Below are 26,218 nucleotides of genomic sequence, written 5' to 3'. Positions count from 1 at the left end.
TGTTGTTCATAGGACAAAACACTCTCAACAATAAAGATTCATCTCAGACTGTAGAAATGGTTATCCATCGTTTTTCATTATCATTTGACCATGAAACAAACGCCGGAGAGATATACCCTGTATACAAAAGTGTGGTGCTAGAATGTATAACTCGTAGGATATTATGCTTAACTTTTTAAAATTTCGACACTTAAAGTGCAGGCCCGTAGCCAGCCCAAAAATGTAGGGGGGGCAGATCCTACCATATTATAGTTCATCACTACATTATTGTTCATTTGCAAGCCTACCGTGAACATTTTAGGAGGGACCAGTAAAAAATTAGGGGAGTTCGGTCCCTCTAGATCCCCTGGATAGGGCCTGTTCTAGTGTATCCCTAAAAATGTAAAAAAGAAATAACGGCCAGAAATACTCAATTAGAACTGAACAATCTACACAAAATTCAGAACCGACCACCGAAAACGGCACGTTTCTAGCACTTGTAGTTTTCAAGATCTCATTGTCGAAAGGTTTGGAGGCAAACATATAAATCTAACATTTTAATACATAGATCAATTCTAAACTTTTGAACATCCTCTTATAAAATTACACATAATTAGAACATATTCATTATATATTATCATATTTTCCTATTTGTACACAATTCTCATATTTCATCGTATTATTAAAATCATTCATACGTATTTCATCATCGAATTCCCTAGAGGGCTGTTTTCAAAACTAGAATTAAATGTTCAGTATATAGCCATAATCAAATTACTAATTAATTATTGATTACTATGTTTCTGTAAAACTTCATATCATAGATAAAAGAATATTAACGTAATTGCGACAGCTCTATCTAATTTTAATTATTTAATTTTCATCTGATTATTAATTTTTAAATATAAAGAGAAATACATTTACAGTTAGTTTTAGCTTTCAACATTTGATCAGAGGTTTTACTCGTTTTACGGATACATATTTGTAATATAAAGTATATATAACCAATCAAAATCACAAATTTCTTCTTCATCAAATTTGATTAACAATAAATCTTTTCGTTTCAATAGTTTATTTATTTAATTTCGATTCGAAAAAATTGATAATTTCATTCAGATTTTAAATTTCTAGATCAACTGATGCATACTGGTATCTCTCTCAACATCTTCAAAATGTTATGTAATGCAACAGTTCAGCTATATCATAGCGGCGCTTACAACTGAAATATGTGTATCTATATCTATCTATCTATCTATCTATCTATCTATATATATATATATATATATATATATATATATATATATATATAGAGAGAGAGAGAGAGAGAGAGAGAGAGAGAGGGAGAGAGAGAGAGAGAGAGAGAGAGGTGTGTATGTGAGAGAGAGAGACAGAGAGTAAAATTAGGAAAATTAATGCTAAGAGCAGTCCCTATGATACATAATTAGACTACAATTACAGTGTATCTTATCTGCAGAGGCGAATCTAAAGGAATGGGGTGAATATAACCTCCTGCTTAAAACTCATTCGGAAAACTTTTGTTTCTGGTTATTGATTTCACATTCAAACTTTGGAAAATGAAACGCTTTGTTTGATTCGAGTTTAGCGTCTCTTTCAGAAGTGAGGCTATATGAGACGTGAACCTACAGGTTAACGTGGGATTTGAACCACGTGAACTCCAGCATGGAAGGAAAATGGAACGCAAACACACATAACGTTTTATGTTTAATCAGAAAAATAAAATATTTAAGTTTTACGTCCCACAGTAATGTCGGCTAGGCTAAAGGAGACGGTAATGCTGAGAAATGAATGAAATGGTGGATTGAAGAAAGTTGGTGGAAACGGGACAACCCCGAGAAAACCTACGCACAAGATGTTCATCCACCACAAAGTTCACTTGGCGTGAGCTGGGATCGAACCAGGGACTTCATGCACCAGAGGAGAACGCTCTACCATTTTTTTTAAAAAAAAAATCCGGACTTATTTTCTACTTCAGCCAGTTTTCGTGACTTCTTGACACGACAGGGACACGAACACAGAAACATCGTGGACAGTAAAAATTCCACCTTTGCTACTACAGAGGGACTCGAATCCCCAATAGGCTTCGCCTCACGATTATCAGCCGAATGCCTTTGACCACTCGGCTGCACTACACTGATCCACCGCGGCCCCTATGTTTAATCAGAATCAACTTTGTATTAATCAAGAATAATTTAAGTTAATATCATTCTGGTATAGTCCTATAGAAGTGTTATTCGTAAAATTGGTTTCAACATAAGCAAACACATTTCTTTAATGAACCGTTTCATTTCAGAATATAATCTACCGGTGATCTCTCAAGTTATCACAGTCATGAAGCTAATTTTCTTGAACGTTTTGTACGTAATTTTGTAGTAATTTTAGGGAAATCGAATAAGTTCATCTTACAGTTTACGTTTACCATACATTACTAGCTCTGGTATGTTATTAAACCAACAGAATGCCAGTTCTTCACATGGAAAGGAATAAGGTTTATGGAAATATTTAAAAGATATAGCTTTCATTCGGATTTCAAAGTACTTGTTGATGCCAGCTTGATGTCACTAGAGTTCAGTTGCGTTGTTCCACGTTTTGCCGAGGGTAGAGGACAAGATTGTTCACCGACAAAACAATTCCATCGTATTACTATTGAATTTATTAAAAGTATACTCCTCAATTTCAGCAGGGGGAATTGCCCCTGCTTTCCCCAAATTACGCCCTTGCTAGAGTTACGTAAATGCTCATCTCCCTAAGTTACTGAATTTACTCTTTTATTTATTTATTTATTTAGATTGCTATTGAATGTTGTATGACTTACTTGCAGTACACCCAACAAAAACTATAATGGAGTAGCCCTTAACCATAGTACCAATTACTAAGTAGGGTCACTGCTAAGTTATAATCTATGAACAAACAATACTGAATACAGCTAGTTGGTTGGATTACAATTTAGCGTTCCTTTCAGTACTGAGAGTATATGAGATGTAAACCTACAGCTAACGTAAGATTCGCACCACGGAACTCCTGGCAGGAATCAAACCCCAGTCTCCCACACTGAAGATGCTTACGCAAAACATAAACTCTCAAAGAAGCTCAAAAGTGGATAATACTCATTTTATATGGAGTCAACAGATGATGCACTTGCACTCTTACTTTCTTATTTTAATTCTCTCTTCTTTAAAAAAAAAAGAAAAAAGAAAAAAGAGAGTTGAGAAACTATCTCTGAAATACCACCGCTAATGTGTTGCTATTTCACGTGTTTAGCTAAATCCGTTTTTTTTTATTTGGTTATTACGTTACTAGATATGTTTCTATTGACTTAAAAGATTTAAAAGGCTAGCAAATATGCTTTTAGAAGCTACGTAACCTAAAAGCATGAAACAACAAATGCAGCTACAGAGGACTCTTGTGCATGGTTCCCTGATTCGATTACGCTAATATCTTGCTTGAATCCACAGGAAGCTTTATTGCAACAAGCCCTGCAAACTCAGTCATCAACCTATATGAATAAAGTCGAAACTCATCTCAAACTTCTGACACAGGAAAATTAACCTTAGAGTGTAGTTTAGGATGTATATTCTAACAGATTTCTCATACTCATTCAAAACAAATGCTGAAACTATCCATATCTATCCGGTGGTAGATCCAAACAGATTTTTTTTTGGGGGGGGGAGAAAACTATATTTTTTTCTACAGTCTGGTTATCACTAAGACATGAAGAGATTGAGTGATAACGAGTATTTCCACTAATAAATTAATAAAGAGTGATATGAGTAAGGAACTCAAAATTTTGTGCACTGTACCTTGATCTAACTATAGAGCTAATTACGTTCAATTTACACTGACCATCCAAATATTATAACCTCTTACCTAACATTTGGTATGTACATCTTTGACTCGCAAGACAGCAACACTGCGCTCTGGCATGTAAGCAATGAGATCTTGGTAGGTGGCTGGAGAAGTGGTGCACCATATATGCACATGCAAATTCCGCGGAGGGGAGCGATGCACTCGGATCTGATGTTCAACGATATCCCAAATGTGTTTAATAGAATTGAGATTAGGTAAGTTTGGGGGCTATTGTAGCAATTAAAATTCACTACTATACTCTCCGAAGCAGTGCAGCAACATGTTGGCCTTGCAGAAAGGAGCGTTGTCCTCTTAAAGGATGCATTTCCAGCTACAAATATGATTTACCTGAAAGTATACATGATTAGAATGATATACTTGTCGATAACAAAGTTCGTCGTATGTTTTCTACATGCACTACTGGCCCCGTGGATGACTATGTGAAGGTTCTCATAACTATAATGAGTAATCACAGGCCTGTCATCGTCGTAGTGTGCACATCTCAAGCAGCTGTTCCCCTAGAAGATGACGGATTCTGACCTGGTCAACGATGTGATGAAGGCAATATTGTAATTCATCGGACCATGTAGAATAACAGAGGCCGAAAATTGTGGTTTTAGGTGATTCCTCTCTACGCGAAAGGCTCATGACAGGTAGACATACAGATATATTGTTACATAAGTAAAGATAAACAATAGATTGAAGTAAGAAGATAATTATTTTAAGAATGTAGTCGTAGAAGTGTCACCCTTCCTTACATTCTCCTGGTGTGTCCTCTTTGAAGAAAACAATCTCTGCTTCTCAGATTCCTCATCCTAAATAATGCAATGGTAAACCGAATATACAAGCAGGGACTTAACGCAGAAATTTCTTACAATAAATAAATAAAACAAATTTTCTTTAGGAAAGTGACAATTGCTCATTGAGTAATAGGATAAGAATAGTATACATTTCAACTAGGATGGGGTGTCTCGGTAATGATAGGAACTTTAGTATTAGGCTCCCATGTTCTTCCCTAAGTTTACTTTCTAGTTATAGCCGAAAAGTTTACTTATTGTTACTAGAAAATAATATTCTTTAGTGAACTTCTTTTAACGTTATACAAACATAGTTAATTCTGTAATTGCAGAGCCTGTCTTCATACTGACTATATGTATACTGTTATATGTATTTTTATGAATACACAATATTTGGCATAATTTGAATTCAATTTGTTTTAAAATCCTCATATACGCCTACGTAGTCCCTTGTCTACAAACAAACACACATCTGAACCCACCCACCCCAAGTTAGAGAAATCGGCGCCCTTGTACTAATGATGTCAATACAATTGAAATATGCTATCGTCAAATATATTCAGTTGTTAGATTATGATTGCAAGGTGGTTATTCATTGGTATCAGTATCAGACCTGTATTTAGGTATTTTGCGGCCCTTCTCCTTTTTGTTCGTAGTAAGCTCGATGTAAAGAAAAACAGAGTTTAAAAACGTACAAAAGACAAAATGCATTATAATATGTTTCTAGGGTGCAAGTTAAAACCAAGTCTTCAGCAAGCGTCATAACGAGAAAACTAGGTCGCGTTGTCATAGTAACATTCTTTTCAGTATAGATTTATCTCAACTTTCTCTTTCGTGGACAACCTCCTTTTACTGCATACCATCCTTTAAAGTCGATTTTTTTTTTATATGGAAAAGTTTTCCGCCCTGAGCCTGGGCCTCTGTTGTTTGTGCGTAAATATTGGCCTAATTAGTATACAATAACAACTAGTTGTAAGAAAATTAAAAGATAGCAGTTAAAACCAGAAATTTCCACTAAGTGTGACTACTGTATAATGTAATTTTTATATTTCTTCTACTGTATGCTTTTCTATATTCCCCCAGAAAATGTTGCTGTTAGTTTAGTTAGACATCTTTCGAGGTTATCGTCTCTGAAACGAACAATTTCTGATGTTTCTAACAATGCTTGCAATTTTCTACTAACTTTGATCTAATGTTTTTCGTCAAGCTCACCCACTTTTTTTTAAAAAAATCTTAATGAATAACTTAAAAGAATATTAAAAACGTAGAAAATAAGTCAGATAGTAACTACAGAACGCAATTACATGAACTAATAATTGTTTACAAAGACCTTACATAGAAAAGAAAGTTGGCTGCCCAACCGTTATGACGTCATGAAATGCGCATCCAAATACCTGCTCTATAAGACTAGTGTAATATCTCAGATGTAATACTAGTTTCGGTGAGAAGAAAAAAAGCAGAAGGAAAAGTACAAAAAAAAAACGAAAACAAAAAAAAAATAATCACATAGGAAAAATGAATAAAACAATGCGAATACAACTGGAGACTATGAGGTCTTCAACAAAATTCTGCAATACTGTTGGCATTTAACGAAACAAAAAAAAAAAATGTTCAAAGATGAGACATATGCCCAACGCCGGATTTACGTATGAGCTAAACAAACTATAGCTTAGGGCCCTACTCTCTTGGGGGCCCCAAAAATTTACAAAAGGTGGATTGTACATTTCTAAACTATAAGGGAAAAAATGTCATAGAACTTACGTACATCAACACTAATTTGTGTTGGCTAGGCTTCTATGATGTAAGTAATGGGGTCCCTCCTAGTAGCCTGCTCGCAAAAGAAGTATAAGAAGTATAACGAAGTCTGCTCATTTCTGCACATAGGGTGCCTACGATCTTCGTGGACTGTTTGTAGTGATGAGCCTAAGAGTCTTGGTCTTGCAGTTTTTGCAAGAGTCTTGCATGCAAGACCAAGACTAGGAATTCCGATACAAGACCAAGACCAAGACCAAGTGGTGCAAGACCAAGACCATACCTGCAAGACCAAGACCAAGACTCTTGTGCAAGAGTCTTGCACAAGAACCGACACTACTTGAATTTTTTTTTATATAGAATGTAAAAAAGAAGGAGATAGATTTCTTGGCTTCAGTAAAAATGCTGCTGGAGTGAATGTGTTCCCAGTAGTTTATGCAATCTGTGTGAGGCTATCTGCCCCTGTAGCATATAGCTACAGTATGTCGTTTTCTGAATTGGTTGTTCGCGTTTTCTGTAGATATTGCTCGTTTCCAAGCAACACAGGTGTTATCTTACGCCATATGAACTTTTTTGGTGGACAAACGCTGTGTACGTGGATTTTCTCGGGATTTTTCTGTTTCCTCCTACTTTCTTCCTTCCACCACTTCAGTCATTTCTCATCATTACCATCTCCCTTAGCCTTGATGCATAATTGTGGGACGTTAAACTAGATACTTCATTTCATTTCAAAGCATATTAGTGGTGTTCTTCTTCCGAAATTAAAGAGAAATGTAGCATTGAACATCGGTAATACCGTACACCATAGGTGTCGACTAAATGGGTATGGTCCGAGACTCAAGCATCCGTTGGAAATTTTTAATGTGTGTTCATAAAATTAATATCGAAATAACATTTTCATGACATTGACAAAAACTTCGTGCATGTGACCGCAAGTTTGATTGGATGCTTGTACGTTGGCAAGTTTGGACGGATGCTTATACGTTGAATAATTGTTTATTAATGTAACTTTTAGCCTCCTTAGGTATATGGCACATCGAGGATTGAGCAATATAACATTATACTACAACAATAAATCTATATTATAAAATTGAAAGTGACTATTTTTGTGACTACTAATCTCTTGAACCACCTGGCCGATCTCGATCAAATTTTCAATATAGATGAAGTTTGAGCCTGGAAGTGTTTTCATCATTTCACTTTGACGGTAAAATCTAATCTACTAATCTTTAGGGGAGAGGAGGAGGAGGAGTTATAAAATAATATATAAAACTTAATAACTCTTGAAGCAAATGATCAATCTCGATCAATTTTTAACATAGATGAGGTTCAAGCCTGGAATGTTATCTGTCAGTTCACTTTGACGGAGCAACGTAGGGGAGGGGGAGGAAGGGGAGATGTACAAAAATCAATATAAATAAAAATAAAAGTGACTAAGTTTGTGACTTAATAACTCTTTAACCAATCTCAATCAAATTTTTAACATGTATGAGATTCGGTATAATCTATATATATAAAAGAGAACGCACAAATCCTTTGTGAACTCATCACGCTAATACGGCTGAACCAATTTCTTTCATTTTTGGGGGGTTATTAGGATTTGGACCCTAGATGGTTTTTATCATATCACTTTAATTTTTAATTACCAGTGTCTTGAGATAATTGACCATTCAAGTGTCCATACGTACAAATCCTTTGTTATTAGTTCATCATAGGTAAAAATAAACGTATTTATATGCAACCCGCATGACCATGTGACTCGGCGGGTTAACATAAATGACAGGCGCTATAATTTTAACATTTACTGCAATTTGAAAGCGAAAAAGTAAAAATTATCTAAGTAACAAAGTTTATTGCGTTCCGGGGTGACCGCAGCGAAGCGGGGCGGGTTAACATAAATGACAGGCGATATAATGTTAACATTTACTGCAATCTTCTATGGTTTTTATCATATCACTTGAAAGCGAAAAAGTAAAAATTATCTAAGTAACAAAGTTTATTGCGTTCCGGGGTGACCGCAGCGAAGCGGGGTGAACGCTGCTAGTATATAATAAAACTTAATATCTTTTGAAACACTCGACCGATTTTGATCAAATGTTCAAAATAGATGAAGTTCAGGCCTGGAGCAATTTTTATAATTTTACTTTGATGGTGGAACGTAGGAGAGGGGGACGAGGGTGATATATGTTAAAAACTAAAAAATATAAGTGACTGTCATTGTGACTTCATCACACCTGAACCAGCCGATCAATCTCAATCAAATGTTCAACATAGATGAGGTTCGGAATTGTGGTGGTTTTTATCAAATCACTTTGATGGTAGAGCTTAGGGGAGAGAAAGGGGATGGAAAATGTATAAAAATAAATCAAATTTAATAACTTTTGAACCACCCGACCGAACTCGACCTCATTTTCAACATAGATGAGGATCGGACATAAGATGATTTCTGTTATATCACTTTGACGGTGCAGTTTAGGGGAGGGAAAGGGAAAGATTTTTTAAAAATAATCGAAAATGACAGATATTAAAATAGAACCTATATATTTTGGGGTCGCTGAGCTAAACAGTGACACTCCCGATGCTGTTTAAATTCAAATTCAGTCCCGTGGCTTGGCGGAGGGAAGGGAAGAGATATAAAACTGATCGAAAATGACGGATATTAGTGGCGAATCCATAGTTTTTGAGGTCGCTGAGTTGAATACTGACCTTCCGATACCGTTTACGACCAAATTCAGCCTCGTAACTTGTGGGAGAGGGAGATACATAATAATGATAAAAAATGATCAAATATTAGTGTCGAATCCATAGTTTTGGCGTTTTCTAAGGTGAACAGTGACACTTCCTATCCCGTTTAAGTGCAAATTCAGCACCGCAACATGGGGGAGGAAAGAGATATTTTTCAATATAAAAATTATCGAAAATGACTATTATCAATGTCGAACTCATGGTTTTCGAGATCATTGGGATGAACAATGACACTTCCGATGCCGTGCCTCGCAACATGGTGGAGGAGGATATATATATATATATATATATATATATATATATATATATATATATATATATATATATATATATATATATATATATATTGAAAATGACCGATATTAGTGCTGAATTCATAGTTTTCGGGATCTCTGAGACGAACAGTGACACTTCTGATGTCATTTAAATCTAAATTTAGCCCTGCAACTTGGGGGAAGGAGGGGAGAGAAATATAAAAATAATCGAAAATGATCGATATCAGAGAGCGCTTTACTAATAGTAAAGAGCCACTAACTAACGAAATATATTATTATCATTTTTAGTTTAACCCAACAAAGTGGGTAATTGATGCTAGTAATCCATATTCACAAGTGAGACTTCAAATAGCTTGGAGTTTGATGCCGTTATTTTGTATTTCTAATACAGGTCGAAAGTATTCATATAAATTGAGTTTATACCAGACATAGACATTTCAGTCATTTTCAGTTTTCACTCAAGTTATTCTAAAATATTAAGAGGTTTGATTATAATAATTATTATTTTAATTTACTCTCCATGTTTTGGTCAATATTGCTAAACATATCATCATCATCATCATATCTATTCTGCCATTATTGGCAGGTTACTTGCTGCAACTGAGAAGGTTCGACGTCGGTGGTCCTCAGCTAGTCTCTTCGTCTTGACGTAGCAATTTTCTGTTTTAATACCTTCCTTCAGCTACAGTCTCTTTCGCTCCCTCCCTCTCTTTCCTTCCACAATACCCCCTAGCACGTCCCTCATAATACAGTTTCTCCTCAGCCAATATCCTAAGCAGTTCCTCTTCCTTCTCTTAACAAAATCTAAAATTCTTTTTTCCCCTACTGCTAGTATTTCTAACACCTTCTCATTCTTTTTATGTTGAACACAGCTAATTCTCTCCTTTTTTCTCCATGTCCACATTTCGAAAACCTGCAATTTTTTAATTCGCTTTTGCGTAATGTCCATGTTTATGCCCCATAGAGTACATACTGGAATCAGTAAAACAAAATCTCAATATTTAATTGGAAGTTTGTTTAATACAAGGATTACCTAGTCGTGGTTGGAAAGAAAACTCTGACACCTTTAGAGTGTACAAATTATTTTGCAATTAATGGTATTTCAATAATCTGTGCCGTCTTGATTTTCTTTCATGCGTCTCAAGGGTAGCCTCCCCAGTTTGGGAAAAAATGAAATGAAATCTTTATGTCCCACGGTTATGCCGGTTAGGCTAAAGGAGACGGTAATAATGAGAGATGAGTGAAATGGTGGAATGAAGAAAGTGGGAGGAAACGGGAGAACCCCGAGAAAACCCACGAGCACGGTGTTTGTCCACCACAAAGTCCACACGGCGCGAGCTGGAATCGAACCAGGGACCCCAAGCACCGGAGGTGAACGCTCTACCACTGAGCCACCGCGCCCCCTCCCCAGTTTGGGAACCAGTGGAGTGTTGGATCTGTTAAAAAAATATAAGCAGATTACGAAACGTGGTGATTTAGGAATATCTTATAATAGTGAAGCGTAGGCACCCATTTAAAAAAATAAAGGTCATCACCTATGTTGTACACTATCATCATACCTACACGAAGTTAAACTATATTACATTTAGACACTTACATTGTATTTCCGTTACTATTGGCGCATTGTAGAGTTTATTATCCGTTATATCCATAGTAAAATTTACCTATGAAAAGCTTGAGATTTCTTAAGTGCAAGACTCTTGCATGCATGACCAAGATCAAAACTGGGTGTGCAAGACCAAGACGAAGACCAAGACCAAGGATTCCAGTGCAAAACCAAGACCAAGACTGGATGTGCAAGATCAAGACCAAGACCAAGACCATCCCGGTCTTGATCTTGGTCTTGCATTTGCTCATCACTAATTGTTTGCATGCCAACATGTAGCACACAGCTTCACACTCCAGCGCACACAATTTTGTCATTGACAAAGGACAGCTGGCCATGTGAAGGGTTCCAACACCTTCAATACCTTGGATCCTCATCAAATCTGTGCATATGCCAATTTATAGATCTCATTGAGCTGAACAAAATTATATTTTTCAGTATAAAAACTCATGCGTAGTTTTTGAAAACGTTAAGAAAAACGAATTAGTTTGTAAACTTAAAAATTGATCCTTAGTTTAGCCACACCACCTATTTAAAGTAAAACTGATATGGAAATATGTCCTTGTCAAGCTCTTCTTCATTATGACGGTAGTAAGACGACTGAACGAAGTATGGCTAATGAGATAAATCCAAAATTATTGCTATTTCTTAAACTTTAATATTTATGTTGAAACAAAACATTGCCCAAATAAAGATAAATACAAGTAGATAGGCCACATCAAACGTAATAAAACGGCGTGCTTTGAGGGTAAATTGTCATGAATAGGTTTCGAGAAAAATCGAGAAAACAAAGTTTTTCTTGACTCTATATTTTTTATTCTTTTGGAACAGATTAGTTATTTACTTATGTACTGCATATGAAAAATATAAAATAACAAATTCTATCTATGTCATGTAATGCGCAATTTGAACTTTCTCCGTCTTACTATATAAGTTTCACTTTAAAACTAACTTACATATATATCAGGTGTTCTAAAAATACTGCCCATGGACCAAAGAGCACTATTCTACAAATAAAAACAAAGCGAAAATGTCATATGATGGTATACCCTCCGGAGCCTCCTTCAGCCGCTATGGGAAATCGAAATTTCACTATGTGGCAACGTCGCAGATTAACTTGGAACTATTAGCATTACTCTACGAATCCATCAAGCAGTTACATGAATTGTTATACTAATAAATGACGCTAGTGTCAATTTATATCGACTTTAAGTGCCAGGTGGAAAGAATCAATGTAACTATTTGATAGATTGATAGATCTACTCTATGGTTCTTCATCTGCGACGTTGTTACGTAGTGCAATTTGCGTCTCCAATCGACGACCCGAAAAATATGCAGATATATATATCGGTTTATTTTCACTTGTACAGTAGTGACCTGTAGTCCGTGGGCGCCATTTTTAGAACACCCGATATACTTTTTAATACTAGTAAAATGCTTTGAAATTCGAAAGAAGAAGAAAAGAAACTACATTTCTTTTAAAATTAAAATATTTCGACATTATTGGCAAACTACGTTTCTAATGACGTTACCACCATTAGACGTTGACGCTAGACTTTAACTGCGACAGAGCTACGGTATTAAGAGCAACTAGGACAGTGACTTGGATTACTCTATTTAAGACTAGGAAAAAGAAAAAAATCCGTTAAAAACCATAAAATGAACAGTTATAATAGAAAGCTTTATGTTAGTCTTGTAGATGGGAACATGATTGATGTTACATGATATTTGAAAGAACTTCTGTTCGTCATTGCATTTTCTTTCTCGTTATTTTTGTTACACAACATAAACTTCTCGTCCATCTTTTGAATTGCCGTTTTTATTATTTGGTCTCTGAAGCAACTGAAAGACATTATAAGTCCTGATTTATTTTTTTTCCTTTCTTTGTCCAACCCGTTTCCAGTATTTTGTGTTTCGTAATATTATGCTGTTATTCTTCATCTTCCACTCAAGGCTTGAAAGCGACTAACAGAAGAGAAGACCCCCCCCAAAAAAAAAATAAAAATAAAAGGGCTAAAAACTCATCTGTTTCATTACGAAGCTAAATGACGAGGAGCTCTCGGTTTTTATCGGACGCAAGAAAACTACCAAAATAGAGAGATGTATCTCAATGAGTATGTGTGTGTGTGTATGTGTTACTGCAGACAAAATGAATAATGTAAAAGAGAGATTCACAAACTGCATGCTGAGAAGCTGGTTAGAAGTTCCGTGAGATTTTGAAGAAATGTTTAAGTATAATTTGTCTTATCCATAGTTTGCTTTTTTTTTTTTTTCGAATAGCAAACAGGGGCACGCTCGCTCAGAGGTAAAGCGCTCAAATGGTTCCACGTCGGTCCGTATGCACAGATAAAAGAAAAACGCATGTGGCGTACGTAAAAACGTAGGTTACGTGCGTAAATCATGTGTTTTTTGGACTTGAAGTATGACTATATATAACATCCTGTAGCAAGCGTGTTCCATCTTAGCGTACTTTCCGTATGACTGTATACCTAGGCATAGGCGGTAAGGGTCTCATATACAGATTAACGTATAGAACATATCGTTGACGTATGTAATATACGGAAGACCCGTTAAATGTCAGACATCCTTCAGCTGCATGATGTAACTTCATAGCGGGAAAAAGGCTGTACGTATGTAGCATATGTATAATGAATGTTCTGTACAGATTTCCGCACCAAACATGGATCCCGTATATTTATACAATATGCCGCTGTCCGGATAATGATTTTTTTCTCAGTGTGAAATTATGGTGGATAAAATGTCCGTGGCTTTTCTCGGAGTTTTCCCGTTTTTTCTTACAATCTCAGTCCACCAATTCTTTTATTATCACTGGCTTTCGTTGATTAGACGTATCCTTTAGCATGAAAGTCATACTATTGAAAGTAAAACCATAAATTTCATTTCATTTGAATAGCAATATGACATCCAGTATACAGTGACTCAGGTTTCTCTGTATTAAGAGGCTTCATTCCGGCGAAATTAAAATACAGCTAATTTTACAGTAATTAAGTGACATCTCCCAATAGATAAAAAATAATCGAAATGTGGAACAAGAGCGCCCCAGACAATATCATTTTACATGAGATACCGTTATCACAATTCACTTATCTGCTTTGATTTCGAGCCATTTTGAAAATCGGCATTTATTTTCGCGTTTCTAACCGGCTGAAAACAGAAAGCCACAAGGTGAGTTGTGATAACGGTCTCTCATGTAAAAGGATATTGTCTAGGGTGCTCTTGTTCCACATTTCGATTATCTTTTATCTATTGAGAGATATCACTTAATTACTGTAAAATTAGCGGTATTTTAATTTCGCCGGGATGAGGCCTCTTAACTCTTGTAATTTGCTTTCGACTAAAATTAACGTTGCTTCTAAAACATGCGGTTTTATGGGATAATATAATAAGAGCTTATCAAGTGTCCGTAGAAGATGTATCAACCTCATCAGCGCAAAGAGACTTAAAAGAAATGTAAATTTGAGTGCTCATAGTAACTTATGACGTTTAGCATTAATCAGTGGCGTATTTAGGATCTTGTTTCGGGGGGTAGGCTATGCACAACACGTGAATAAGCACTTATATATTTTTTCTTTTTGAGTGCTGATAAATTTTAATGAAGTTGTGCATCTAACATTTACTTGGGGGGGGGGAGCTTGAGCCCGATAACCATCCCGTAAATACGCCACTGGCATTAATATATAGTTCCCAAATGAGAATACGCGACAAAACGTACTAGCGACAAAACGTACCACCGACAAAACGTACCACTTACCCTGAGGGCTGCTTGTGAAGGGTTTTCTTTAAGCACTTTAAATAATGACAAGCGACAAAACGTACCACTTGCCTGGAGGGCTACTTGCAAAGAGTCTTCCAATCAGCCATCAAATAATGTCAGGCGACAAAACGTACCACTTGATAGGACGGTATATAAGTATATATATATCGGCCAAAATAAGGTTTAAAGTTGAACAGATTGGTGGTGAGAAAAGTACCGATGTAAGACCAAAACTAAGACTAAGGGATGCAAGATTCTCCCAACACCAAGACCATACCTGCAAGATTCTCGCCAGACCAAGACCAGCAAGAATCTTGCATATGCAATATTTGAATATTTGCTGATTTCCATCACACTTTATCCAGGCTTTGGACCAGAGACGGATAGACATTATTAGAGGGGCGCGGGCGCTTTCTCCCACAAGGGACACCAGAATCTCAATGTCACAAATCAATTGCAGTTTTCTTTCTACAGTAAGTCAATAGTATTAACAATTGACAATTAAAATCTGATATTCTTTCATCAGTATATTATTCTGAATTGTTCAAAATGTTATATGAAGCTCAAGGAGAACGTATACTATATTACAAAATTAGCAGATGTTTTAGTGTACTAGTTTTTGATGCTACTGTATCTATCACTTTTGCATTCGAAATATTTTTTTATAAATCTTTTTCAATAGACATCAACATAAATGTTTTCAAATGTTTTTCAGACATGGTACTCGTTAATCTATTTTTAAAGTATTTCAGTTTATTTAAGTTTTGAAAAATTTCTTTTACATGAGTTACGGGCATAGTCAATAAAAATTTGTATGCTGGAAACCTGGGTAAGTATTACTGCAAAATTTACAATTCTGCCAAATTAAAAAGCAGCACATTGGACAATTTTGAAACACGTTTTCCATTCGCTTTCCTTGTAAACAAATGTATTTTATCCTAATTCTGGATCACTTGCACCATCAGGACAGTCATTTTTTCTCGGTTGTGCTCGTCATCAAGACTGACTTTCAAGGATATCCACGCCCTTCAAAAGTCCAAGAGAATACATTTATATTATCTTTGGAAACTTCTTTACTGAAGTTTTTCAGAAAATATGTAAGTTTATCGAAAGGCACGTCTGGAAGTTCTGTTACTTGGTTGAGGTGTCTAGGGTCCAAATAATCCATAAAGTACATTGCTTCTTGAATCTTGAAGAAATACTCGAAACTACCATGTCCAATATTGTGTTGAATGCTTCGATGCAGTACCTGGTCATTGGATAGAAGCAGCTTCATATTCATATTCACAGGAAAATCTTTGTCAATCTCTGAAGGCAAATTGTCGACAGGTCAATAGGAAAAAAAAAGAAAGAAATCACGTTCTAAGTCTTCAAATTGGTTATTGCCCCATTCCGCAAAGCTTAATGCTGCATTCTTAACGGATTCAAAATAATCTCTCTACTCTTTCACTTGGAACAGAGTAGTCTGCACCATCCGATAGGACTACACTAGCAGCACCCTCTATTTGGAGATAGTTTGACAGAGAGGTCGTCACTTGAAATATCTTAAGGAACATTTGTGCTGTCCGAGTTGTTTTGAACTTGAGAATATCTTTTATCTATCCTTTTGCTTTACACCTAGCTTTTGGTTTGATGTTTTCTGTAGAAGCAATTTTCTTAATTATTATGGTCAACTCTATATACAAAGCACTTTCTGGGTTCGAAAAATGACCAAACTTTTTTCTGAAAAACAGTGTGTTTTCTACCATCTTGTTTCCGCAATAACTGTAAGACGCCTTTGTTAACATTTGATCTTCCAAATGTCCATTCGCTGATAAGAATCACGCATAAATATCGTACATTCATTCAGCAGAACAATGCCACAGAATCAATGCAATTTTTTGTCAGATCACATATGACATGATTGAGTATATGAGCGTAACACCACACGTATAATTGAGTTTCTTAGTGGTTAAGCGGTTAGCGTATGCGCCTTTGTCGTGCGAGACCTGGGTTCGATTCCTGGCGGGAGCTCATGTGCTTCGGATTTCCCGTAAATCAGTATGTCCCGTCTCATATAGCCTCGCTGCTAAAAGGGCCGTTAAACTCAAAATCAACTGAATCACACGTGTAACTGATCATAGGTGAATTGAAAAAATCCGAATATTGTCCTTGTGTGTTACTTGAGCCATCGGTTGAATTTCCAATACACTTCTTAATATCAAGGTTCAACTTCCTGCAGAATTTCCAGCAGTAAACCGCAAGGACACTGGCCTGTGGTAGATATGCATTTTACAATGACAGCAATACTTTGTTTAACAACCATTTTAACAACATACCGTAAAACAACAGAGCACTGGCCTGAAACTACTATATCTTGAGTAGTGTCTAATAGGACAGAAAATATTGAAGCTTGAGAGACTTTTTTCGAAATATCTTCTCTGATAAGTGTATTGATAGCATTCAAAACAAAATTCACCGTGTTTAGTAAAAGTTATGCGACCACTATCCTGCTTACTTCCTCGTATATGACTCTTCTCGGTGACCTTATCTAAATTACTTTTAAGCGGAAGATCAAATTTGCTTAAGAAAGGAATAATATGCAAAAAGTTTCCATGATCTATAGCTGTCTCTTTCAGTTTATAGGCTGCTACACTTCCTCTGTAAATGAGCCCTCTTTTACCAATGAGTTTCTGCACTTTGACAACTCGATACATTACCTGTCTGTTCTTCTCAATCTTATACTGCCGTTGTTTTACCTGTTCATGAGGAAGTAGTTTCTTAACATTATGTTCTCTTTTGTTACATATGTAAGCACCCACATTGGTCTAATGTATTTTGGAAGACTCGTATTCTCTTACTCGCTGATAAATGTGTTTAATGTTACGTTTGCCACGTACAGAGCCTTTAAGAGAAGTTTGTTCGATCTGGAGAATAATCTGTGAGCATGCTGAAAAAAAAAAAATAAAGCTTGAAGTGGTACGTTTTGTCGTGGATTAAATATCCGAAATGTTTTAAATAGTCCAAGACAGGTTGTAATTTATATAAGTGGTACGTTTTGTCGTAGAATAAATATCAGAAATGCTTTAATTAATCCATGACAGGTTGTCATTTATGACAGGTCGTCAAAAGTGGTACGTTTTGTCGCGAAAATTCAAGTGGTACGTTTTGTCGCTGGTACGTTTTGTCGGGACACCCCCAAATGAAACCACTTTGAAGGAATTATTTTTCTTCTTTTTTTACGTATTCTCTTTCCTTTTCTTTCTTATTTTATTATTTCATTTCATTCGCTCTTATTTCATTCTTTTTGGAGCGAATGTCTTCTTTCCTCGACGTAGGCATTCGTTTGTCCAAATACTCCTCCCAGATGCCTCAATTGTCCTTAACCAAATTTAACATTGTGAAACGAGAGCTCGAGTTGAGTGTCGTAAGGGGTTGCATGTTCCAATTGGACATACCATTGCGGAATAATAACCAAAAAACGGGCTGCCTACCCTTGGGAAAAAACATTTCGCGCGCGCATTATCATTGCAAACAATGAAAAAAGAGAATTTTCAGCATTATATAGAAATAGAGCGAAGCTCTTTTCGTTTTGTTCTGCGAACAGATTTTTTTTTCAAAGCCATTTCGCTGATATCTCAAAGTCAACTGATTGCGTGTAGTGTTCGTTCACGAAAACAATTGATGCACAAAAAAAATCTATAAATAAAAGTCGATCGGTTCGCTCCAAATTTGCAATTAATGCATACCTAATTTACATGTTTTCTTGGTATTTGGGTAAATTTTAAATTCACCTTGTAACGTGTTACTGTAAACACATCTGTATCTAATATCTATAGCAGTGTTGTTGAACTTACGTGATTAAATTTTGGCCACAATTAGTTAAGGTTTCCATCTCATGAAAACATACCTGAAAAGAGAAACAAGAGAAATAAAAATTACTCTTAAATACAATAAAAGTTCCTTGCGCAAATACGGCATATATTAAAATTTTTAAGTTGCAAACTTTTAAACGAAAGCTAATTAAATTTCTTCTTTTATCTTAAGTGATGAATTAATGTTACTTTCAATGTATATTTAAAAATACATGGATGAATTTATTAGATAAATAAGTTTTACAGTGTTATACCTACGTAAATAAAATTCAGTGATGGGAGACAAACTAGGGAGACAAACGGGGCTTGTAACTCGGGCGCCAGATTGGGGGGCGCAAAACTGGTCACATATTTATTTTCATTATAAGGCAAGGAACGGGGGTTTTACTAAACTAAAGATCATAAAAAATTACCTCAGAAACTTAACAGAACAAGAACGACTTCTTATCATATCCATAGAGCATAAGTTGGAGCTTCAAAGCTCTCTCTTGAGGACATTACAGCCAAAAGAGTCTACAAAGTTAAATTTTACTTCTAGTTTTCTGTATTTTCATTTAACTTACATCGATTTAAGAGATTTGCAAAATGTTCGAATATAATACTCGAGACAACAACTTGACTGTTTATCATAATTAAAAATTCTTATTCAGAAGCAACAGACGGTTGATTCATTCTACATATATACACACATCCCGATATAATCTCCTAAACATTGTGATTTGCAGTTAGTATGATAAGACTGTAAGAATATGTCAAGCATGCTACTCTCAGATTATTTGGCAATCAAATGCTAATTAGTTTGGTGTTTTATCTTGTACTAAAAATTAAATTATGTACTGCAGTTTTGAAATCAAGCTTTACCTCTTGAAGAAAAAAAATGAAATAGGAGAATTACTGTTTGACGCCAATATTAGGTGTGGTCAGGGAGCATTTTGGTTTGTTTAGTCACGGAAGTGTGGGCGCTAAGGCGAGTTTTTGCCCCGGGCAACAACTAGCTAATTGCGGTTCATTTGTTATACAGTGTGTTCATTTTATCGGCCCCGAACACAAATATGAAACTTAACTTACACTTCTCTCCCTCTCTCCTCTACCACTCAGACAACCACAAGACCTTATCCCCTTCATTACACTGCACTGCAAATGCAAGAATACATCAACAAAGGTACTTTTTTTTAAAAAAAATACAGAAACCTTATTTTATGTGCCATTTGTATCAGGGCTGGTTTTAAAACGTACGCCCTATATTACAGAAAATTGGAGAGAGAACGCTAACAAGAAGACACAAGTGTTCAAAACTTTGTTAAATTTTGACTTGTCATGCTTGATAGAAATATAGTAAAATGTAAACACAAAATTCTTTAGTATGATGTATGTCATAGAGAATGTAAAACTTTATTATTAATATGAACTAAAAGCGTGGTACACAGGGGATGGCGTGTGGCCTAAGTAAAGGGCATGAAGGCTGTGTTGCAGTGTGGTAAAAGGGTCCAGAGTAGTACTCCCCCCCGTATGCGCGAATGACTCATCCTCACTCTCTTTTACGACCGGGATTTTGAAATTCGTTCCCTTTTACGGCTTAGATGAGGGTCAATGACCTAGGGGTACCTAGGGCCACCCCCTCTAAATTTTTGGCAGGGGTACCATGGCCCACCCCCTAAATTTTGGCAGGGGTACATAGGACCACCCCCCTTAAATTTTGGAAATTGCCAAATCTAAAAATTTGGTGTGGTAGCCTAGGACCATAGTATGTACCTCTATCAGTATTGGGTGTCTATGTTGTTCCCTTTCATGGGTAAAAAATTGCCAAAAATTCAAATTTCGGGGGTTTTTGACCTAATTTATCCCCTTTGATGAGGTATTATTACCCTATATAGTTATATGGGCGTATACAAGGGTCCATTCCCTTTCATAACATATGGGTATATTAATGCACCCCTTGAAAAATTTGGGAGGGGTATCATGGTCCACCCCTTAAATTTTGAAAATTGCCAAATCTAAAAATTGTGTGTGGTAGCCCAGGACCATAGTATGTACCTCTATCAGTATTGGGTGTCTATGTCGTTCCCTTTCATGGGTAAAAAATTGCCAAAAATTCAAATTTCGGGGGTTTTTGACCTAATTTATCCCCTTTGATGAGGTATTATTACCCTATATAGTTATATGGGCGTATACAGGGGTCCATTCCCATTTCATAACATATGGGTATATTAATGCACCCCTTGAAAAATTTGGGAGGGGTATCATGGCCCACCCCTTAAATTTTGAAAATTGCCAAATCTAAAAATTGTGTGTGGTAGCCTAGGACCATAGTATGTACCTCTATCAGTATTGGGTGTCTATGTCGTTCCCTTTCATGGGTAAAAAATTGCCAAAAATTCAAATTTCGGGGTTTTTGTCCTAATTTATCCCCTTGGATGAGGTGTTATTACCCTATATAGTTATATGGACGTATACAGGGGTTTATTACATTTCATAAGACATGGGTATATTAATGCACCCCTTGAAAAATTTGGGATGGTTATCTTGGCCCACCCCTTAAATTTTGGAAATTGCCCAATTTTAACATTGGGTATTATAGTATAGGACCCTAATATGTATTATGATAAATTTGGGTGGTCCACCTCGTCCCCTTTTAAGGGTACAAAATTGCCAAAAATATAAACGTAAGCAATACGTTATACCACGTGTTTGGTTTTCAGCCTATTTTATCTCTTTGGATGAGGTCCTATTACCTTATATAGTTATATGGGCGTATACAGGGGTTAATTCTCTTTTATAATATATAGGTATATTAATGCACCCCTTTAAAAAATTTGGGAAGTGTATCTTGGCCCACCCCTTAAATTTTGGAAATTGACCAATTTAAACATTGGGTATTATAGTATAGGACCCTAATATGTATTATAATAAATTTGGGTGGTCCACCTCGTCCCCTTTTTAAGGGTACAAAATTGCCAAAAATATAAACGTAAGCAATACGTTGTACCACGTGTTTGCTTTTTGGTCGATTTTATCCCCTTTGATGAGGTGTTATTATCCTATATAGTTATATGGTCATGTATAGGGGTCCATTCCCTTTCATAAGATATGGGTATATTGGTGCACCCTTTAAAAATTTGGGAGTACCTTGGCACACCCCTTAAATTTTGGAAATTGCCCAATTTAAACATTTGGTAGGACGAAACATGAGAAAACATGTTCCCTTTTAGAGGTACAAAATTGCCAAAATATAAACGTAAGCAATACGTTGTACCACGTGTTTGGTCTTTTGGCCCAATTTATCCTCTTGGATGAGGCCCTATTACCTTATATAGTTATATGGACGTATACAGGGGTTCATTACCTTTCATAAGATATGGGTATATTTGTGCACCCCTTTAAAATTTGGGTGGAGTACTTTGGCCCACCCCCTTCAATTTTGGAAATTGCCCAATTTAAACATTTGGTATAATAGTATAGGACCCTAATATGTATTATTATATCCCTTTTAGGGGCACAAAATTACCAAATTTTACTACAACCACGTATTTGGTATTTTGGCTCATTTTATCACCTTGGATGAGGTCCTATTACCTTATATAGTTATATGGACGTATACAGATGTCCATTTCCTATTATAAGACATAGGTACATTTGTGCACCCCTTTAAAATTTGGGAGGAGTACCATGGCCAATCTTTTAAATTTTTGAAATTTTCCAGTTTAAGCATATACTACTGGACTCTAATATGTATCATGATAAATTTGAGTGATTCACTTCGTTCCCTTTTAGGGTACAAAATTGCCAAAATATAAACATAAGCAATATGTTGTACCACGTGTTTGGTTTTTTTGATCCAATTTATCCTCTTGGATGAGGACCTATTACCTTATATGGTCATGTATAAGGGTCTATTCCCTATCATAAGACATAGGTACATTTGTGCACCCCTTGAAATTTTTGGGAATGTTAGGGTCTACCTTGGCCCACCCCTTAAGTTTTAGAAATTGCCCAATTTAAACATTTGGTATAATAGTACTGGACCTTAATATATATTACTATAAATTTGGGTGGTGCACCTCGTTCCCTTTTAGGGGTCATTTTGTTCCGCTTTAGGGGTGAACATGGATACCTTGCAATCGTCCCGAGTTCGATTCTTGGTGCTAGTTTCAGGAAATGTTGAATTTAACGTCTCCGAAAAACGATGATGATGAGAAGTGATAGGACGAAACATGAACTTACTTGATTAAGGATTGAAGCAGAGACCTCACACATTAGTGACAAACGCGGATGGGATGATGTGATTTTGGACCTCTCGTTTCCGTTCATGGATTAAATAAAAAGATGACTCTTTGCTTAAATCTGATTAGTTCATTGTTCGAGCGATTTTTAAACGCCCAGCGTTTGTTGATCAGTAAGCGCTTCATTGATGGAAACAATGTTGCCAGATTTTGAAAATCTAAACTGCTCCGATTCTTTTTTCGAAACGGTTCCGCTGAGTGCAAGAATTTTTCAAAACTAAAAATTTTAAAAACTAAAAATTTTCAAACTAAAAAAATTTAAACTTTTCAAAAAAATTTTTCGAACTAAAAAATTTCAAATAAAAAAATTTAAACAAAAATTTTCAAACTAAAAGATTTCAAATAAAATTTTGAAACAAATTTTGAAAATCTAAAATTTTTAAAACTAAAAAATCAAATCAAACTTTCTGGAACGAAATTTTTTAAACTTAAAATTTTCGAACTCGAACCGAATTTGAAAACTAAAAAACTTTTCGAACCAAATTTTCAATCAATTTTTTTTCGAACTCAGAAAGTTTCAAACTTAAAACTTGCAAATCAAAATTTCAAACTAAAAAAGTTTTCGATCTAAAATTTTGAACTAAAAAAAATTCGAACTCAAAGTTCTCACTAAAAATTTTCGAACTCAGAAAGTTTTAAAATCAAAATTTGAAACTCAAGTTTCGAATTTAAAATATTTTCGAACTACAATTATCAAACTCAAACTTTTCGAAAATCTTAACAGAGATTGAAAGTGATCACTCGTTTCGCGAGCCGTAACTTTTAGTAATGTAACATAGTTTACGGTTTAAGATTTATATTGTCTTGAGAACGATTGAGTTCGTTTATGTAATGAACCCGTTGGCCAGCCATAGCCTGATTTCACATCGTAGCTCATGAAAGCAATCTTGTTGTAGTTGTGTAGCCGTGACCATTTTTTTCTGGACATAGCCTTTACGATCACCAGGAATGAAATACTACTTAGTTTAGCTACCATTAAGACGTGATTTAATAAATATTAGCCACATTAACACTTGAACTTGTATGAAACGAATAACAGCTTACTGATCAAAGCACAGAACGAAAAAATGCTAAGATGGACAGAATTTCATTCATGTGACGTCAAACACAGAAGTATTTCCTTACCTCTCATTCCTCTCACTTGAAGGTCAAGGTGCTAATCAGCATTTTTCCAGGTTGAATGCATTACAATAAAAAAAATCTTTCCTTAAGACCATTTGAGATTTCAGTGGCTAAGTCCAGGTTCGATTTTTGGCGTTATTATTACGGGTTTAAGTACACAACCCACAGAAGTACGTTCAAGTCTTATACAGCCTAAGGTCATAAACGCTTTCCATCTTATACGTAAAATAGAAACAAATATTTGGTGTTTATAGCTACATTTATGATGATTCGCATTTCACTTTGAACTGTAGGTCCACGTCCTATACAGCCTCGATATTGTTAAGTCAACATAAAACATTTATGGTGGTTCATATTTTATCGTTCACATCTTATGCTGTCTAGGAACACAAGATTTACGTCCTCGGTACTGTCAAGAGAACAAAAAACACTCGTGGTGGTTCAGAGAAATGAAATTAAATCTTTGAGTTTTACGTCTTACGATTATGTTAACTAGGCTAAAGAAAACGATGATGATGAGAAATAAATGTAATGATGGATTAAATATAGTGGGGAGAACCCTGAAAAAACTCACGCACACGGCTTTTTTTGTTCACTACAAAGCAACTTGGCGTTAGCTAAGATCGAACCAGCGACCTTACACACCTCTGTCATTGAGTCATCACAACGTAAACAGATAATGATATACTTAACATGAAACAAGCAAGGTCACTGAGTTGAGGAAGATCATTTTGCAGGCCTCAGCTTTTTTCTCGAGGAGCAAATACCACAACAATAATTTAAAACCCATTCATGAAAAAGACTGTTGTTTAGACTAACATCACGCACGCACACACACACACACACACACACACACACACACAAACACACAATGTTGTTTATTACAGCACATACTGATTACATTTTTTAAATACAAATATATATTACTTATGTTGATTTCAATGAAAATGTAATTAAGTTTTAGCAGTAGGCACAGACTGTTCGTGCAATACTTTTATCGTATAAAAACTTCACTTAAAATAGTGAACGTCAGCAGGATCAAACTAAAATCCTTTTCGCATTAGATACACTTGTTCACTTTTATGAAATTGTTTTCCAGCCGGAATCGATCTTCTTGTGAATGTTATTTAATACAAATCACTCGTATTACAACACCATGGTACAAAACAATATGAGATCAAAACGATAAATCGTTCATTTCTTTTACACAAGGAAAGCCGAACCATGGTATCGTAACAGTTTTTTTCTTTCTTCATTTACAATCTTATGAGGGAAGCTCTTCCACCATAGTAAATTGAATTCAATGTAGCATCATTCGATCTTTCATAAAATAAGTAACATGATAATCCTATAAGAACGACGGGAAGCACTCTAAAGGAATCGAACTGAAAACCTCTTGCACCAGAAAAATTGGATTCAATGCAACATTATAGCATCACTAGGTAACACGGTAATCACTATTGCAGTAAATGACAAGTTCAATGTTACAAACACAGGACTGATATCTTAGTAACTAAGCAACAGTAACACAATTTAAAGAGAGAGAATGCAATATGACAGAGCTGAATGACGTTATAAAGAAAAACTGCAAATTCTGCATTCTTCATCTATGACAAAGAAACTATGATACTGAAGTAATGAAATTCATTTCGTTACGAAACTTGTGCAAGAAGCCGCTCCTCTCTTTCGTCATCTTCGCCTTCGCATGTGATTTTTTAAATGCAATTTCAATATGACAAAACGTGACTTAATATTTGAAGTGTTTGGCAATGTAAATGGAAAATTGGTTCACAACTACAACAAGATTGCTTTCATGAGCTACGATGTGAAATCAGGCTATGGCTGGCCAACGGGTTCATTACATAAACGAACTCAATCGTTCTCAAGACAATATAAATCTTAAACCGTAAACTATGTTACATTACTAAAAGTTACGGCTCGCGAAACGAGTGATCACTTTCAATCTCTGTTAAGATTTTCGAAAAGTTTGAGTTTGATAATTGTAGTTCGAAAATATTTTAAATTCGAAACTTGAGTTTCAAATTTTGATTTTAAAACTTTCTGAGTTCGAAAATTTTTAGTGAGAACTTTGAGTTCGAATTTTTTTTAGTTCAAAATTTTAGATCGAAAACTTTTTTAGTTTGAAATTTTGATTTGCAAGTTTTAAGT

At 35.5% G+C, this 26,218-nt stretch overlaps 1 protein-coding gene across 2 annotated transcripts in view; it reads right to left on the bottom strand.

Moving 5' to 3' along the window:
- The window catches only part of LOC145660494 (single insulin-like growth factor-binding domain protein-2), a 1,012,667-nt gene that overhangs the window by 20,998 nt on the left and 965,451 nt on the right, over window positions 1-26,218 (bottom strand). Inside the window, exon 4 of one of the 2 annotated variants that reach the window (XM_081725615.1) lies at window positions 18,567-18,682. The exons of the other annotated variant lie outside the window; for it this stretch is intronic. Coding sequence (XP_081581741.1) covers window positions 18,669-18,682 — 14 coding nt within the window. The 3' untranslated portion in view covers window positions 18,567-18,668. Of the gene's footprint in view, window positions 1-18,566; window positions 18,683-26,218 lie in introns of those variants that run through there. 2 annotated transcript variants of the gene reach the window in all.

The sequence above is a fragment of the Thermobia domestica genome, chromosome 9 (genome assembly GCF_964235325.1).
Source record: "Thermobia domestica chromosome 9, izTheDome1.hap1.1, whole genome shotgun sequence".
Lineage (NCBI taxonomy): Eukaryota > Metazoa > Arthropoda > Insecta > Zygentoma > Lepismatidae > Thermobia > Thermobia domestica.
Note: the sequence above shows the minus strand (reverse complement) of the source record. Positions and strands in the feature narration are given on the sequence as shown.